Source organism: Phaseolus vulgaris, chromosome 11, assembly GCF_000499845.2.
Source record: "Phaseolus vulgaris cultivar G19833 chromosome 11, P. vulgaris v2.0, whole genome shotgun sequence".
Classification (NCBI taxonomy): Eukaryota; Viridiplantae; Streptophyta; class Magnoliopsida; order Fabales; family Fabaceae; genus Phaseolus; species Phaseolus vulgaris.
The window spans coordinates 1,590,721-1,607,593 of record NC_023749.2 but is presented as its reverse complement, the minus strand read 5'-3'; the positions used below and the strand labels follow the sequence as shown (position 1 = coordinate 1,607,593).

The following is a 16,873-nucleotide window of genomic DNA, read 5'->3' as shown; positions in this document are numbered from 1 at the left end:
CATAAAAACTTAGCTATTTCATAATTCAATTGCATGCGATTGGTTTTAGATCTTGCATACATCTCATATCAAGTGTCCACTTCGATTAATATGAAACCAGAGCTTGAAGCCTATATATAGAATTGCAAAGTAAAAACCAGTTTCTAAGTTTTGGTAACTTCCTAAAACTTCAAAAAAAGAAGTCATTAAAGCTCAGAACAGGCATTAAAGTGCATAAATGAACGCGTTTCTATCTTTGGATCACTACAGTAGATTAAATTCACTATATGCTTATTTTAAATAGCTGTGAATACAAGCAGACTTCAAAAGTTTACTATTAGAAGAACTATCTTCCTTTTTCATCTGACTGAACAACCAAAGCTTATTTTCCTCCATTCTGTTGCCTGTGATGATATATTTGTGTGACCTGGAAACCAGAAAGAACGTGGTCATAAAGCAACCCAAACCTAAAAACTCACCGAATTCAATTACTCCCAACGTACAATGTTTCCCCTGTTTCTACTATACCACTCCCGAGTATTCCAAACTTAGGAGTTGATTAACAAAACTTTGACAGATTAACAAATGTGTTCCACTCTGCAAGAAAATAGAATAATGATAATAATAAAAAACAATGAAGCATGTTGGATGACAGTTTTCGGTTACGGGAAACACTTGGGTTTCATTTTTTTCCCTGTGGGGCATGGCGTTCCAGAAGAGGGAAGGTACTGGGTGAGTTATGAAGCACCATTCTTATAAAGTGGGGAATAGGACGCATACCCAGCCTCACAAAGTGTGGTCTTCGTTTATGGGACCCTTTGCCAAATCAAGTTCAATAAGAGAACGTCTTATTCACAAGTCACGACCTTGACTTGTCACAATCACTCAAGTTCAGAAACAGCAGTGGCAGTCTCCCTTGTCACGCTCTGGACTCATAAAGTGGCTGATTCATCTTCCCCGTCTCTGCCGTGCCAGGAAGACAAGGAGCTTCATTGCAGCACGAAAGAGACACACAACAAAGCCACCCATATGGCCCATAGATTTGAGAAACATCACCACCACCACCAACAGAGCCATGCTGTCTAAACTTTCGCAAAAAACACAGAAAAAAACAAGTTTCAGCCAGATCAGATGGCTTCCTCCCCGAGCAAGCCAACGCTTCTCCCCACAAAATAGTAAAGTAATACACTTTTCCACGGTTGACTGTGCATGAATAATAGGACGCCAGAGCAAAAAGAGTGCGTCATGTCGTCAGTCATCACGCACCAATTTCCATGCAACACCTCCTTGGGTTTTCCCTCAACAATCAGTCATGTCATACACGCAAATAGTTAAAAAGAATCTCTGCTCGAGTAAATATTTCAGACATTTTCCTCAACAACAACAATCACTACGTCTCAGATAACAATAATTTTCCCATGAAATACAAAGTTGGGAACAGATTACATTGGAGGAAACTGAATCCATCTTGCACAGACAAGGTAAATAAATCCAACTTGCACAGATTTGCAACTTCTGAAGGAAATGATTTATAACACCTGCGTGGAGTGGGGGAGGTAAAGTAAAGATAAAAATCCTTTGATATTCAGACCAATTTAAATCCATACAACAAAATCCAATTTACAGAGTCACAACGACCAGAAGCAATGAGAAAGAAAGCTTTCTCCGTCCCATAACTTCCTATTTCCATTGTCACTGTTTTGCCTAGTCAAGTCTCGAAGCTAATAACACCATTGCCAGATAAACAAAAAAAAAAGCTACTAAAAAGAAAAGAAAAAATCAATTGAAAACGAAAGAAGTAAGGGGGTGTGGAACTAGCAGAGGACCAAAATGCTAAATGTGGCAATCCTCCCAAAAGGCAGAATTCTTGCAGCGCCTGCGAATTATGATAGGAAATGTGCAGCTGAAGAAGGTAGCAACACAGCAGAAGGGATCCTCCATGGCATATAGACAAATAATTAATAATTAGTGGTTCCACACCAGAGAAAAAAGGACCAGGTGGAAAGGGTTCCGATTTGATTTGAGAGGAAGAAGAAGAAGCGTTAACGCCATGAGGAGAGAGTCAAGAGAGGAACATCTTTCCAAGCAAGAGACAAGAAACCCGGCGGCGTGGATTCAAGCAGCGAAAACAGAGAACTGTAACCGTAATTCCAGAGAAGTATCTTCGCCTGACTAACTGCATAATGACTCAGACTCACAGACTCAAACCCAGCACGCTCCATCAGAACCCTCCACTGCTCCCTGTCCTCCATGCTCTCCCTCGCGGGCCCGGGCCCAATCACCGCGTCGATTCGCCGTCCCAGGAGAAGACTCTCCACCTGAAACCTCTCCGGCGAGTCAGCGGGCAAGTTAGGGTCCAACGATTCAAACACAGCAGAGAAGTAGTTGAACGCGGTCTTGAAGCGGTTGAGAAATCCGACACGCGTGAGGCTTGCTTCGTACTCCCCGAGGGTGACGATTTTGGGGTTGAGAGATTTGGCCAACCGGAGGGCGGTGTCAACGGCGGTTGGAGGCTCGTCAAGGAGGTTATACAGCTGGAGCATGAAGTTCACAGCCAGAGCCTCGTCGGGGTCAATGCAAAAGCTGTTGTGGTCGAGGTGGTGAATGGGAGTGAGAATAGGCGTGAACTCGAAGTTCAGGTCGAGGAGTTTCGCGAACTCGGAGAGGCGGTTTCCGGTGGCGGAGAGAGACGGGCCGGGAGAGGCCCCGAGAGCGATGGCGGGAATCCCGGAGATTTTGATCTTGTTGGGCTTCCCGGAAGAGCGAGTGGCGAAAGCCTGCAAGAGCGCGGCCCACTGAATCCCTTGGACGATGCCGAAGTCGAGGATGTGGATGTTGGCGGCGCCGTCGGTGGCTTCCAGGATGGCTTGGTTGGCGGTTAAGTGTGCGAACTTGGAGTAAGGGCAGGCATCATTCATGGCTTTGTAAGACAGTGTTAGCTCCTCCGAGGTGGTCGTGGTCGTGGTCGTGCTGGTGCTGGTGGGCTCCGCCTTCTCTTTCTCGGCCCATATTTTACGGGAGAGGGCTTCGCAGAAGTAGAAGCCCACACGCTGAGTGGGGTTACCGTGCTGGGACACGGATTTTCTCAGGCGCGCTAGCGATTCCGCAGCCTGATCCGGTTCGCTTTCCGCGAAGGAGGCGCACTCGGTTAGGGCTTTGAGGAGCGGGTGAGCGGACTCCGGCTCGGAGAGCCCGGCGGTGACCGGCTCCTGCGCCGGCGGGGGAGGGGTTTGATGGAGGGGGAGCGCGGCGGCGGAAGTGTCGGAGGAGGGAAATATGAGGCGGTTGAGATCGGAGGGGAAGGGGAAATCAGCATTGGTGTGCCAGGAAGGGGTGTCGGCGGCGGCAATGAGGGAGTCCATCCAGTCGTCGGAGTCGAAATCGGAGAAGCGGAAGGGGGCGGCGGCGGATTGGGGGTCCGGGAAGTGGAATGGGGGATCGGGTTGGAAGGGGTCGGGGAAGTCGGTGGGATGGAGAGGGTAGCCGATGTTGGGTGTGTTGTTCCATGGAATTGGATGGAGAGAGAGAGGGTTGAGATGGTGTTGGTGGTGGTGGTGGTGGTGGTGTGGGTGGTGCTGGTGGTGGTGTTTCTGCTGCTGTTTCTGCTGCTGCTGCTCTTGCTGCTGCTTCTGCTTGATAACTTGCTGCGCAATGGCCATGAGGTTCCCACTGTCTGCACACATGTAAGCCATTCCCTCTTCTCCTCTGCAAATCACATCACACCATTTCATTCACCAAATACTCAGAGAGAGAGAGAGAGAGAGAGAGAAGTGAAGTAGTGGGAGTAGTAGCAGCTTACCTCTGTAAGCAATAATATAAATACGAATGAAGAATCTGAATAGGAAGTGTGAACTGAAGCAAAGAAAAAAAGAGAGTGAGTGAGTGAGTGAACCGTTGAAGCAATGAGAGAGGTTTCAACCTAGAACGACAACCTGATTAAAGCCATTTCAAAAAGACTCCATCCCCATGGTCCCACTCCCATTTTTTTTCGTATTATTATTTAAAAGAAAGATGAATTTAAATTATCATTAACATCAATTCTCCAGTACTTACCATATAAACATTTTTTTTTCAATTTATTGGAATCTCGTTTTATAAAGTTTCAAATTGTAGTACTAATTTGGAAAATTAAAGAAATCATTATTACACTCGTTTCACTCTTCCGTTATTTGTATTTTTTTATGGAAACTCACGTGATCCCGCATCTCACTTCATTTCTAGTTATCCAATTCATTCCCTCTTCACCACATGCACTGCATTATTATGCATACACTTCAACGGATCACTCACAAAGTTTTATGCCTATTTAATCTCACTCTTTTTTAACTAATCTCCCACTTCCTATACTTCTTACACCTTTTTTTATTTCTCATGCTTTTTTTTCAAATTAATACCGTAATTTAATATATATATATATATATATATATTCTTACAGGTCGGTTGGGTACCTTTCAGAATCACTCTCGTAGCTTCCGTCTTCTCGTCCCCACAGCCCTTGTTCGGTGTCTCTCCATCTTGCAAGTTTTTCTCCAAGAACGACGGGGTAGGGTACCTACGAAGACGTTCCGACGCTCAAGTTAGTCCGAGTACAATATGCCGATGAGTTAAGAGTGAAAGATTACTTTTGACGTTGGATCTTCTCTAGTATTTATAAATTTGGAATGAGTCTCAACTGTTATGGATATGCTCTTAGATTTCAGACAAGGGTCCAATTGTGCTTTAATCATAGTTTATACCTAAACTGGTTTAATTACAGTTAATTATGTGTTTATTGTTTTATTTAGCCTTTTTGACTATTCGGCCTCTCAGTCATATGATAGTAATATATATATATATATATATATATATATATATATATAACGTTTTTAATTTCCTAAACAAGGCAATGTTTGAATTTATTTTTCTAAAAAAACATTTTCTTGGTTTTTACTAACGTGTTGAATGAGATTATTGTCTAGAAGAGTATTATTGTGTTTTGAGTATATTTTTATACTCAATTTGTTGTTTAGTTCGTATTTCGCGTCTTGTTAAATGCTGTCTTATTATTTTACATTCCAATTGTATGAAAATAACAGATTTTTAGTTTGTTTCAGCACGCCACAAGAAGGAGGGTACATGAAATTATTTAATTTTGTTTTTTATATTTCATAATAATTAATAATATTAAATACATTTAATAGTATTAAATATTGTGTAGTGTTTCGATAGCTGGTCCAGTTGACAGGCGCATAGTCTAATTCAACTTATTTTTTTTGCGGCATTTTAATAATTAGTAGAATAAGTGTAAATTAATACGAAAAATGATTTTATTTTTTTGCAAACAAAAATATAGTATTAGTCTAACATTAGTAGGTCCAGCTGCCACGACACTGTACACATGTCAGCCCACAGCTGCAAAATAGTGTGGCAGCACTGCAAAAATTTAAAGTAGTATTATTCAATTTGTTAATTTAGTAAATAAAAAATATTTTTTTTTTATAAAGCTTTTTTCTTTAATATTATTATGTAACTTCTCAATCTTTATGTTGAAATTTGAAGTAACAAATTATAAAAAAATATTATAAAAATAAAATAAAAAAATTGTGAAAATACTATATCAACATTTATATTTTAATAAAAATGGTATATAAAGATAAGTAGAATCTCTATTTATAAAGAATTATAAAAAACTTATTATACAAATAAAATAATTATTTGTAAATAAATTTAAAATGAATCAACTTATCAATACAATATTCTTTTTACAAAAAATATAAGTAAACTTAAACCTAATTTTACTAAATTTATTAAGAGAAATATGTCAATTACGAAGTATCTACGATACATTAGTCTTAATAATAATGCAACACAAATCAAGATAAAATCACATTCAAATCATATTATCAATTGTAATTTTTAAACAGTATATAAGGAGACTATGTATATTTATAAAGAATTTTAAAAATAAATTAGAAAAAAACCTATTATACAAATAAAATGATTCTATATGAATAAATATTAAATTAGCCAACTTATCAAGACAACATTCCTTCCACGAAAAAAATATAACTAAACTTAAATCTAATTTTGCTAAAATTATTAAGACAAATATATCATCAATTAGGAAATATTTACGATACATTAGTCATAGCAATAATGCAACACAAATAAAGACAAAATTATATCTACATTATATTATCAATTGTAAAAAAAAAATTGTGTTTTGTTTTAAAATTTCAATTTGATTAAAGATAAGTTATTTTGGGAGGTGATAAAATATAAAATATGATTTTTGTAAAAAAATGGTAGAAGAGAAGAAAATAGTATATAGAAAATGAAAAGGGGGGTGTGGGGTGTTAATTTTGAGGGCGGTTGGGTGGGGCCAGAGGGGAGAAGGTAGTATTAGGAAAGGTGGGGCCCAGGTGTTTTGGACCAAGGGAAGTGGAAATATGGTGAAACGGAATGGGAAAGCAGCGGTGGAGGATATTTTGATTCATTATCTCTCACTTTCATCTCATCTCATCTCATCTCATTCTCCACTCATCCCACGTCACCACCCAGTCAACTCCCTATAGTAATCATCATCTCATGCCCCCAATTTCAATTCTTTTTTATTCATCTCTCATCTTTTTATTCTAATTTTCAAAATTCTTCCACTACATTCAAAAGTTTATATTACTCAAAGTCAATAACACTTTATATATATTTATTTTACTTCATTCAAATGTTTTTCAAAAATAAAATCGTGATGAAATAAATAATATATTAAATGCAGTGATTTAACTCATTGAAATTTAAAAAGAAAAGAAAATTGTGATGAAATTTTGAATTTAAATGTAGTGGCTCAGACAAGTCTTCTAAATGGTATGCTCGCGTTATACTGTTATTCATGAACGTGTATCGGTTAAATGTTTAATTAAAAAATATTTGTTGGATTTCTGACAATTCTATCACAACTTTAAAAATGAAACTACATTAATTTTCTACAAACTCAAATTAATTTTATAAATTTTTATTATGATTATAAAAAGAAAGAAAGAATTATTTTGAACCAATCATAAAAAGTATTTGTCTACTAAAAAAATTAAAAAATATTTATGTTTATAAATCTTTATTATCAATTTATATAATTTATAATTATATAATATAGAGGTATGTTGATGATTTTAAAGATTATAAGTGTCTCCGTATCCGTTTCGTAGTGTTTGGACCTATGCTAAGCGATTAACCCTAACTATATTAATGTACTTTATATCGAAACAAAAACTAATCAAGATTTTCTTCTTTCTTAATGACTCTAGAGTTTAGAAATCCATGGGGACACAACAAAGTATTTTGGACGTCTTTCATTGAAATTGATGATGGTGAGAAGAGAAACTAGAAGTGGACAAAATTAAACGTCTCTATCAAAGTCAATGCTAGGATGATTAGACAAGAAATCAAAGCCAGCCATTCTTTGCTTATCTTTAAAACCTAATAGCCCCACCCCTAATTATCCACACCTTAATATCTTTAAAACAACTTTATATCAAATAAGTTAAGTTTTACTTTATATATTTTTTTTTATATTTCTATATAAAAAGTATTTGTTCACACATTTTAATCACTAAAAAAAAATTCAATGGTAACCAAATTGAGAAATTATAAATAATTAATTACTACATTAACTAAATTAAATATTATCCTAAAAACTAAAAAAATTAGTAGTGTTTAAAGTGGTTTTTATTAATAATAAAAAATTATAAAATAGATTATAAATTAGTATCTAAATTAGTTATTAGTTACTAATATTTTAAATTTTAAATTGGTCTCAATAAGTCTTTTATAAACTAATTTAAAATCTAAAATATTAGTAAATAAAACATTGGTAACTAATGTTTAGATACCAATTTAAAAACCACCTTATATATTCAGATACCAATAATTTTTTAGTTTATAAAATGATACCTAATTTAATCCAATAGTGACTAATTATTTTGGTCTCTAAAACTAGTTACAATTTGATGATTTTCTTTTACTTATCAATTTTTTTCAGATACCAATAATTTTTTTAGTCTATAAAATAATATCTAATTTAATCCAATAGTGACTAATTATTTTGGTCTCTAAAACTAGTTACAATTTGATGATTTTCTTTTACTTATCAATTTTTTTCAGATACCAATAATTTTTTTAGTCTATAAAATGATATCTAATTTAATCCAATAGTGACTAATTATTTTGGTCTCTAAAACTAGTTACAATTTAATGATTTTCTTTTACTTATCAATTTTTTTAAGATACCAATAATTTTTTTAGTCTATAAAATGATATCTAATTTAATCCAAACTAATTATTTTGGTCTCTAAAACTAGTTACAATTTGATGATTTTCTTTTACTTATCAATTTTTTTCAGATACCAATAATTTTTCTAGTCTATAAAATGATGTCTAATTTAATCCAATAATGACTAATTATTTTGATATATAAGATGATTTTCTTTTACTTATCAATTTTTTTATCTTGAAAAAAAATATATAATTATGATATTTAAATAAGTAGAAAAACATAGAAAGGGTGTGTGTGTGGATGGTAACAAGAGGATGATAGAATAGGTGATGGAAAATGATAGATGGTGGAGAAGGAATTGACAAGTCGATCTTAGCTCTTGTTTTTGTTTATGCAGTGCAAATGCATGCATCTCAAAGCCGCCAAATAAGACACACTATCACTCTGAATGCACACACACATATATATCTGTTCATCATTTTTGTTGTCATGTCCAACATCACCACTCATTGAATGCTTCTTTCTAAGCTTTCTCATTCCACACCTAGTTTTTGCCTCTTCATTCAACCATGGTTTCTCTGCAACAAAAATCCAAAAGGCTTACGCAATTCTAATGTGCAACAGTGACAAAATCTCCATTTCCCCTTTGGGTCCATGGATACGTTGCTGTCATAATAGGTCTTATCATTGGAGTTCCAGACCTAGCTAGTTCCATCGCACTTCCACCACCTTCTATGGAAAAAAAAATCACTCAAGAGGGTTAAAAAAACAGCCACAAAGTCTTGTAAATGGAGTTGTGTGGGAAAATTGAGCCAATCATGTTGTGGTCTTGAGAGATGAAGACAGCAATGTTCAAAACTGGAGTCAAAGTGGTCTATTCTCAGAACTATTTTGGTTAATTAGCCCCTCTTTTTAGTAAATAAATCATATCACAATCTACCCTATAGTCTAAGAACAAGTCTGGGCCAACTCATAAATGAAAAAAATGCACAGACACAACACACAGTTCATTGCAGTTATTCACTCATTTCCCTGTCCAAACACACACAAAACTAAAGAAAATAGAGGCAAATTAACAAATTAGTAACGGTCAAGTTGAAACCAACAGAACGATTCCAACACTCTAGGGTTGTCGACACCTCACTACTTTCTCACAGCAGAATTCTCACACTCTCGCTCTCCCACTTCTCCTCCTCGCTAGCTTCGAGCTCGGATGGTACCTGCTAAAAGTATTTCGACGCTGAAGTCAGATTTCAACACTCGACACTTGGTATATAGAATTAGATGATTGCGTGATCTTTTGGAATCTGTGTTAATTTATACAATTATTGTGAGTCTATTATCATTAATGGATTTAATAAAAAAAGTTTAACAAACACTGGATCATTAAAAAGTCTCATTGTCGTGATGTTGGTCAGTTAACTGGGTGTCGGGTCATAGTCACAATCGTCTGGCCTATAAGTTAAGTAACAAATTGGGAAAATACTACCTTCTTAGAGCAGTTCCATGTTTAATCCCCATGTAGTGCACCCAGTTCTTGCTGCATTATTGGCATTAAATATGTCTCAATTTTCTAAGTGCTATAGCTCCCTAAATGATGGCTACTGAGACATTACTTTCTTTTTCTATTCATTCATGTATTGTTGTTGAATTATCTCTTTTCTTTTGCCTGTATTATATATTACTAGGGGCACACACATACACACGTAGTTGGGTCAAATTTGCAGTGAAGTGCTTTGTTGAAGAAATGGCATAGTTGCACAAAAGAATGGAAACATGCAGGGGACAGAAGCTGTTTTTAGTTGGACTTTTGGAAGGAGAAAAAGACGTTGTCATATGATGATATGAGGCACCCTCACTTTGACATCAACATAATTTCATCACGTACTCATTACCTTCTTTCAATTTTTATCTATCTTCTCCTTTGAATCTAAAACAAATATTTCCCTCCACTATCTCTTCTCTTCTCATAACTTTTTATTTATTTCAACAAGGATTAGACAAAGTTTTGTTGGAGATCCCACATCGACTAGAGATTAGAGCCTTTCATTGTATATAAGTGGGTGCAAACCTCAACTTCATGAGCCGGTTTTATGGGGTTGAGTTAGGCTTAAAGTCCACTCTTTCGTAATAAGTCTGAGGACCTGTAAAGAGAGATTACATGTAAGTATAGAGTTGTTGCATACCAAAACCAGTGTGATATCCAGTCCAGCGAGTGAGTAAGAGTTCATAACTACCAAAGATAAAAGACCGAGAAGTGGACAGGGAGAAAAGATAATAATTGTAAAAAAGTTTGTTTTTAGGCGTGTAGGAGGATTACCCTACCCTACCAATAGATATAATAGTATTAAGACTGTGATGAAGCTTACACTGCAACTGTTAAAAAGAGCACCTAAATTTAATATTCCCTCTTGAAGGGAAGCATTCTATTTCCACTTTTAATTCTACAATGTTAAAAGTGAAGAAAGAACCGTTACCAGTTACCATAAACTAAAGGGAACAGTGAAGAGGTAACATGGAAAAATTAGTTAAATTAGTACTTTGCAATTTCCTATATAGAAACAGTGGTGGAGCCATGCATATATTTAAGGGGCACAGGCTCCACCCCAATTCTTCTTTTAATCAAAGTGTTGCATTCACAAGAATAATTTTTACTTTAAAACATGATATCTAAATTAAAACTTTTCTAATTCAGTTGGCAAAGTTAATTGTTGTTTGTATATTTGGCATGTTTTGGTGTCCATAACAGAGATTTATTAGAATTTAATAATAAGAAACTTTTCATTTCATTGTTAAGTTTATGGTTTAATGAACACAAATTCACAAGAATGTGATTCCTAGATGTAAGAATTATTTAATTGAGTTACTTTTGAATAATTTATTATTTTATAGTTATGATAGTTATATCATGGTGCTCCGAGACGGAGGTGTTTGATGTTTGTCGCTTGCTGTCGGAGTGTAAACGGTCGCGAGGGCGTCTCTTTGTTCACTTCATTTTAGGTGCTCACGGCGGAGAAAGACAGAAATCTGAGTAGAAGACGAAGATACCCTAGTTCGCAAGTTGAAGCCACGCACGAAGATTTTCTCGGTCAACCGGCGGACATGTTTCTATGTAAGTCAATTGTCATTATGTACTATAAGTTTTATATATTTATAATTCAAATTATATTATTGATTTATTGTATTTTATTTAAGTAAAATTGTAACTAGTATGAATATTTTAAATGAAAAGGAAATCATTGTAATGCATTTATGTTAACGATAGTGATACTTTTATTTAAACATCTTGGATTTATTTTATGGTAGTTTGTAATGTTTTGTAGTTTAGATTATAATAGATCCTTTAATTATTATAATAATTTTATTTTTATTGAAATACATTTATATTATTTGTTGAGTTCCTTTTATCAGAAGTTTTAATTAGTGTCAGAAAAACCAATAATGTATTAAAAAATAGTATATTCTACATTATTTTTACTGATTTGAATTAATCTTTTTTTACCTCATATGTAAATCCAGACAATTTTTTTTTCTTATTTTTAAGGTTATTTATATCTATTTAAGTTGTATAAGTGACAAAATTTAATCAAAATAACTCAAAGCAATTATATTAAACTATTGAGACAGCAAGAAAATTATTCTAATAAAAATAAATTTTAAAAATTAAAATAATTAGTTATTATTTGATTAAATTAAAAATTATTTTATAAATACAAAAATATTAATATTTAAAATATTTTCTATTATTAATAAAAATTTATAAAATGATTTTTAAATTAGTATCTCACCATTAATTATCAAAATTTTAGCTATTACTAATTTTTATTAATTTTTTAGAGACTAATTTAAAATCTAAAATAATAATCACTAATATTTAAATAATTAATTTAGAATCTATTTTATAAATTTTTACTGATAATAAAAATTATTTTATATATAAATAATTTTTTATTTTTTAAATTAATATTTAATTTAATTATATACTAATTTAATTATTTTTAATCTTTAATTTTTATTATTATTTAATATATGATTTAAATGCACATTGTATTCTTCCTCAACTTCATATATATATATATATATATATTTTTTTTTTCATAGGATCTGGATACTCTCATAAACATTTCTTGCTGTAAAATTAAAAAATATTAGAAGAAAATTAAAAAAATCACCATTATTTTGTTTAAGATGAGATGAAAGAATAATTCATAAAAGAAATATTCTTATAACCAAAGTGATAAATTCATAAAATGCAGTGACACACAGTTGCGAGAGCACAGGTGTGAAAATCAATTTTGGAGCGAAACAGCATTACGTATTGTTGTTGTTGTTGTTGCGTGGCGTGACTGAAGAAACAAAGCAAGGTGTTGTCACTCAGATCTGCTCCATTCCCTCGCCAATCCAATTTGTATTCTAGATTGCTAATTTTGTTCGCACATTTCGTGCCCTAGGCCTCGTCGCCATGGCAGACGAAGACGACGACGAGGTTCTCGGTTGCGCCACCACCGCTTCCGGTCAATCCGCCTCCACCAGCAGCTTGCCACCTCCCGCCGACAACACGCTCCTCAAATTGAACCATCTCGACTTACACGCTGATGATGCTGGATCACAAGCCTCTCTTGCGTCTGTGCTCTCTATTCTCTTCTCTTCTCTTCCTATCGCGCACAATGCTGTTTACTTTCGTGAATTTGATTTCTACTATCTCAAAATTCAATTTCATTCTCATCACAGCGGCAAGAAGAAAAAGAGAGGCCAACGCGCAGTCGGACCTGATAAGAGTGGACGAGGTCTCCGCCAATTTAGCATGAAAGGTAAATTTTCATCTCTTTAATTTTGTTTTCTGGATTGGACCTTTTCTAGTTGCTAACTTTTAGCCTGCGAGTGTTGAATGTGAAATTTGCAATGATAGTGTTTGCAATTGGATTTTTAGATGTTATTTTTGTAGGTCGTGTTGATGATTTTGGTTCTGGTTTGATTCTCATTTATTGTTGCATGTCTGTAGTGTGTGAGAAGGTAGAAAACAGGGGAAGAACAACTTACAATGAGGTTAGGTGGTTACTTTAACTCATTTTTTTTTTTGCCACATTTGAATTGATAGCTCGCTTTAGTTTCTGTGTCATAGAATATAATCTGTGTCCTTCCATTAATTTATTTCTTAAATTTTATTTGATTATTTTAATATTGTAGGTGGCGGATGAGCTTGTTGCTGAATTTTCTGATCCAACCACTAGTGAATTAACCCCTGATCAGGTTTTCTCTCCATCATATAAACAATTTAAATATTATATGCAAGTCATAAATTGAAGATTTAAATGAGTATTGTGGACTTACTTTTGGGGATGAACATTTGTCAGCAACAATATGATGAGAAAAACATCCGTCGAAGGGTCTATGATGCTCTGAACGTTCTCATGGCGATGGACATTATTTCTAAGGATAAAAAGGAAATCCAATGGAAGGGACTTCCTCGTACTAGTGTGAATGATATTGAAGAAATAAAGGTTTGTCCACAGTCTGGAGTTGTTTAGTCTGCTCAATTTGGCTTATGCTTTTCCTGCAGTGATGTTGTGAGCTGTAAATGTACTTGATTCCAACAGACAGAGCGTCTTGGGCTCAGGAATAGAATTGAAAAGAAAACAGCTTATCTGCAGGAGCTCGAGGAGCAAGTAAGTCCTGCCAACTGTAAAAGATTTAACATGGGAATGAATTTGTAGACTTGGTTTTCTCCCTTTGAAATATGGACTAAGATCCTAACAATTTGTTTTTTGTTTAGTTTCTGTTTGCTAATTACTTGCATTGTTATGTCAAGTTCGTAGGCCTTCAGAACCTTATTCAACGAAATGAGCAGTTATATAGCTCAGGAAATCCTCCCAGTGGAGGTGTATCTTTGCCTTTTATTCTGGTACAGGTATATATCATCACCCCATTATCTCTTGTTGTGGTTTCTGGTAGAGAATGCTGCCCAAGTTTACCTTGAATATTATATTTAATGATGAAACCGTTACTCACTGCATCTGTGATAGTAAGTAAACTGGCTCAGAATTATAGACAGCAAAGCTTTTATTAAACAGAAAAGGAGTACAAAATAATTCCCTGGACATTTGAGAGGCCTGGACATTCCCATAACAATACTAATTCCCTCCCTCTCAATTCACACAATAAAATCTCCCCTTTCAACTTATTTTTCTTATTTATAGGCAACATGCCTCATTTTTCTAAATATCTTACTTTCTAACTAACTCTCTTTTCTGCTAACTTACAACTAACTATTGTGGTTAGTTACCTATTAAGCAGCATAATGAATTCGTTAGAAATATTTATCACTTTTCCTGTGGGTGTTCATTTAAATTTGTCAACTGAATGTAAATTCTGTATAAACTATATGGTAGAGGAATATTATCAACTCGTATTGCTAAGTTCACCTAACTCAGTTTGCCTTTATATCTACTGAAGGCTTTTATTGATAAGTTCACCTTACTTAGATCACTAACTTAATAATTTTAATGAAGAATCTGCACACCCTACTGTGATTTGGCTCTTCATGGTATTGCAACTTAATTAATTAATCTCATATTTGTGGTCTTTTAAAACTGCAGACACGTCCTCATGCAACTGTAGAAGTGGAAATATCAGAAGATATGCAGCTTGTTCATTTTGATTTCAATAGGTAAGAAAGCTACTATTGCTTCACTTGGCATTCTTTCCGAACTAGTGCATCCTATTTTCGTCAAACAGTTAAACACCATGGCTAGTAAAAGAATTTTCTGGTAGAGAAGTTGGGAAGTGGTTGTGGTCCCCGTTGAATAGTTTTTGTCCCGTGTTGGGAAATGTATCTGCCACTAACAATTTGTTTTTTCTTCTCTCTGCAGTACTCCTTTTGAGCTGCACGACGACAATTATGTTCTCAAGGCAATGAAATTTTGTGAGAGACCACAGGAAGATAATACGACCCACAATTTTACCGATGGAGGTGAAGGTTCTAGCATGTCAGGCTTGTGCCAACCACAGGCTCCTCCTACAAATCTAAAAGTGTCAAATAGGCCCCCAACATCACCTCCTCTCCCTGGCATATTAAAGGCAAGGGTTAAGCAAGAGCATTAATCTGTAAGTTTATCATATTATGTTGCCTTATGTAAGCATGGTTGTATATTTTGTAGAGAAATTGGCTTCAGTTGGTTGACCGTCATAATAGTTATTCATCAGTACAGCCAAATCATTCTGTAGGTTAGAACTTAGAAGCAGGCCGGTATGTCTTCTTTATTGTTAGCGGTAGACTTTGGCACCCTCTTTGCTCATCATCCATCGTAGACAACCTTAATTTTTTTATTTCCGACATATTTTCACTGTAATTTTCCCGTCTCATAAATTGGTTTGTGACACAGCATAGGATTGAATTTTTAATTTTCTGTTTTATAGTGTACAGTTTTCCTGCTTATTTGGTATCTGGACCAATGCTATTGTTTGTTTTGTAGCATTGTCTGGGCCCTCTTGCTAATTCTAAATAACTTTTGATGGAAATCTTGCGTCTTACGTTTTTCGTATTATTCTTTTAGAAGACGATTAACAGAAAAAATGATTTATTCATATTTAACTGAGTGAGTCTAGAATCATATTCATGCCTGTTAGCTGTGTAGTGGCGGTTTTATTAACAGTAGTTCTAAATTCATCTGCGAAAAATTTAATGGAATGTATTAGTTACTGGGAATGCGAAAGTTTTATCCTGATTATTGAGGAATAATTGATGTCGGTCGTATTGATGCTTCTTGGTGGATAGAAAGGAATTCTTGTGGTTTTACAAGCCCATGTTAAAATGCGTCCATCTCTATCTTGGTAGCCATTGATTATGTGTTTTGTTTCCCATTTACTAGTGTTACTATATATGTAAATGAAAAGTGTCTTGATATGTTTGGATAAACCCCTTTTTGAGGTTATATCATCAGGAAAAAGACATGCAGTGATCAAGGGCAATGGATATTCTTGTATCCATAATGATTATATTCAAATTGTGTTACCAACATTAACTGAGTGAGGCAATTTTAGTGTCAATCACATGAGACGTACAAAACTTGAATATGATTTTATTATGGGAAAAATTTAACATGGTAGAATTGATAAGGTTTACTTAGTGTGTATAGTTTCAATTTTTTGGGGACTGTAATGGATTTGGTAATCATTAAGTATAATATATTTGGTAACCAGACATGTGCTTAGTGTGGGTTTGGATATGTTTTCATCGAAGGAAATCACCTTCAAATTTGTATAATATATTTGCTGAAGGGAAGATATTAAAAACAATTTAAAGCTGGTGGGGACCCGGAAAAAAATTCTCATTTCGAGGAGAAAATAAGACTGAAATTGTGAAAGGTGAGAAGAAAAAATAGGTTACAATGACTTTTCAAAATAATAATTTTATCGTGTCTCAGCACATACTTATGAGAAATATTTAGTGAAAATATAAAATATTTATAGAAAAAGATGACTTGTTATATAAAATCTGGTAGTTCTTTAGGATTTATATTTGAAATAATTTAAACCACTAATAAAATGTTTTTAATGTTCATAAAATGAAAATTTCATTTTAAAATTTTATGCTATTCATGTAATACCGCATGGAATGTTTAAGAATACGATAATTAGTTCTAGTAA

General features: G+C 34.4%; 2 protein-coding genes and 1 long non-coding RNA gene across 3 annotated transcripts; 1 reads left to right on the top strand and 2 right to left on the bottom strand.

Annotated features, from left to right (window-relative positions):
• Positions 1-5: 5 nt before the first annotated feature.
• LOC137832230 (uncharacterized) lies at positions 6-1,397 on the bottom strand. Its single transcript, XR_011084525.1, has 2 exons — positions 483-1,397; positions 6-406 (listed from the first exon to the last, which is right to left on the bottom strand). It is a non-coding gene; the product is annotated as an uncharacterized lncRNA (long non-coding RNA).
• A 144-nt stretch (positions 1,398-1,541) lies between these two features.
• LOC137832223 (scarecrow-like protein 4) lies at positions 1,542-3,894 on the bottom strand. The gene is made up of 2 exons (XM_068640272.1): positions 3,779-3,894; positions 1,542-3,684 (listed from the first exon to the last, which is right to left on the bottom strand). Exon 2 carries the CDS (start codon positions 3,669-3,671, stop codon positions 2,022-2,024), a length of 1,650 nt encoding a protein of 549 aa, XP_068496373.1. The 5' UTR covers positions 3,672-3,684; positions 3,779-3,894; the 3' UTR covers positions 1,542-2,021.
• Positions 3,895-12,467: 8,573 nt separating this feature from the next.
• On the top strand, positions 12,468-15,628 carry LOC137822568 (transcription factor-like protein DPB). The gene is made up of 11 exons (XM_068627482.1): positions 12,468-12,591; positions 12,679-12,850; positions 12,959-13,038; positions 13,230-13,273; positions 13,415-13,477; positions 13,582-13,728; positions 13,825-13,893; positions 14,037-14,135; positions 14,824-14,894; positions 15,097-15,304; positions 15,385-15,628. The coding sequence occupies exons 2-11, from the start codon at positions 12,690-12,692 to the stop codon at positions 15,454-15,456; spliced, it is 1,014 nt and encodes a 337-aa protein (XP_068483583.1). The 5' UTR covers positions 12,468-12,591; positions 12,679-12,689; the 3' UTR covers positions 15,457-15,628.
• Positions 15,629-16,873: the final 1,245 nt, after the last annotated feature.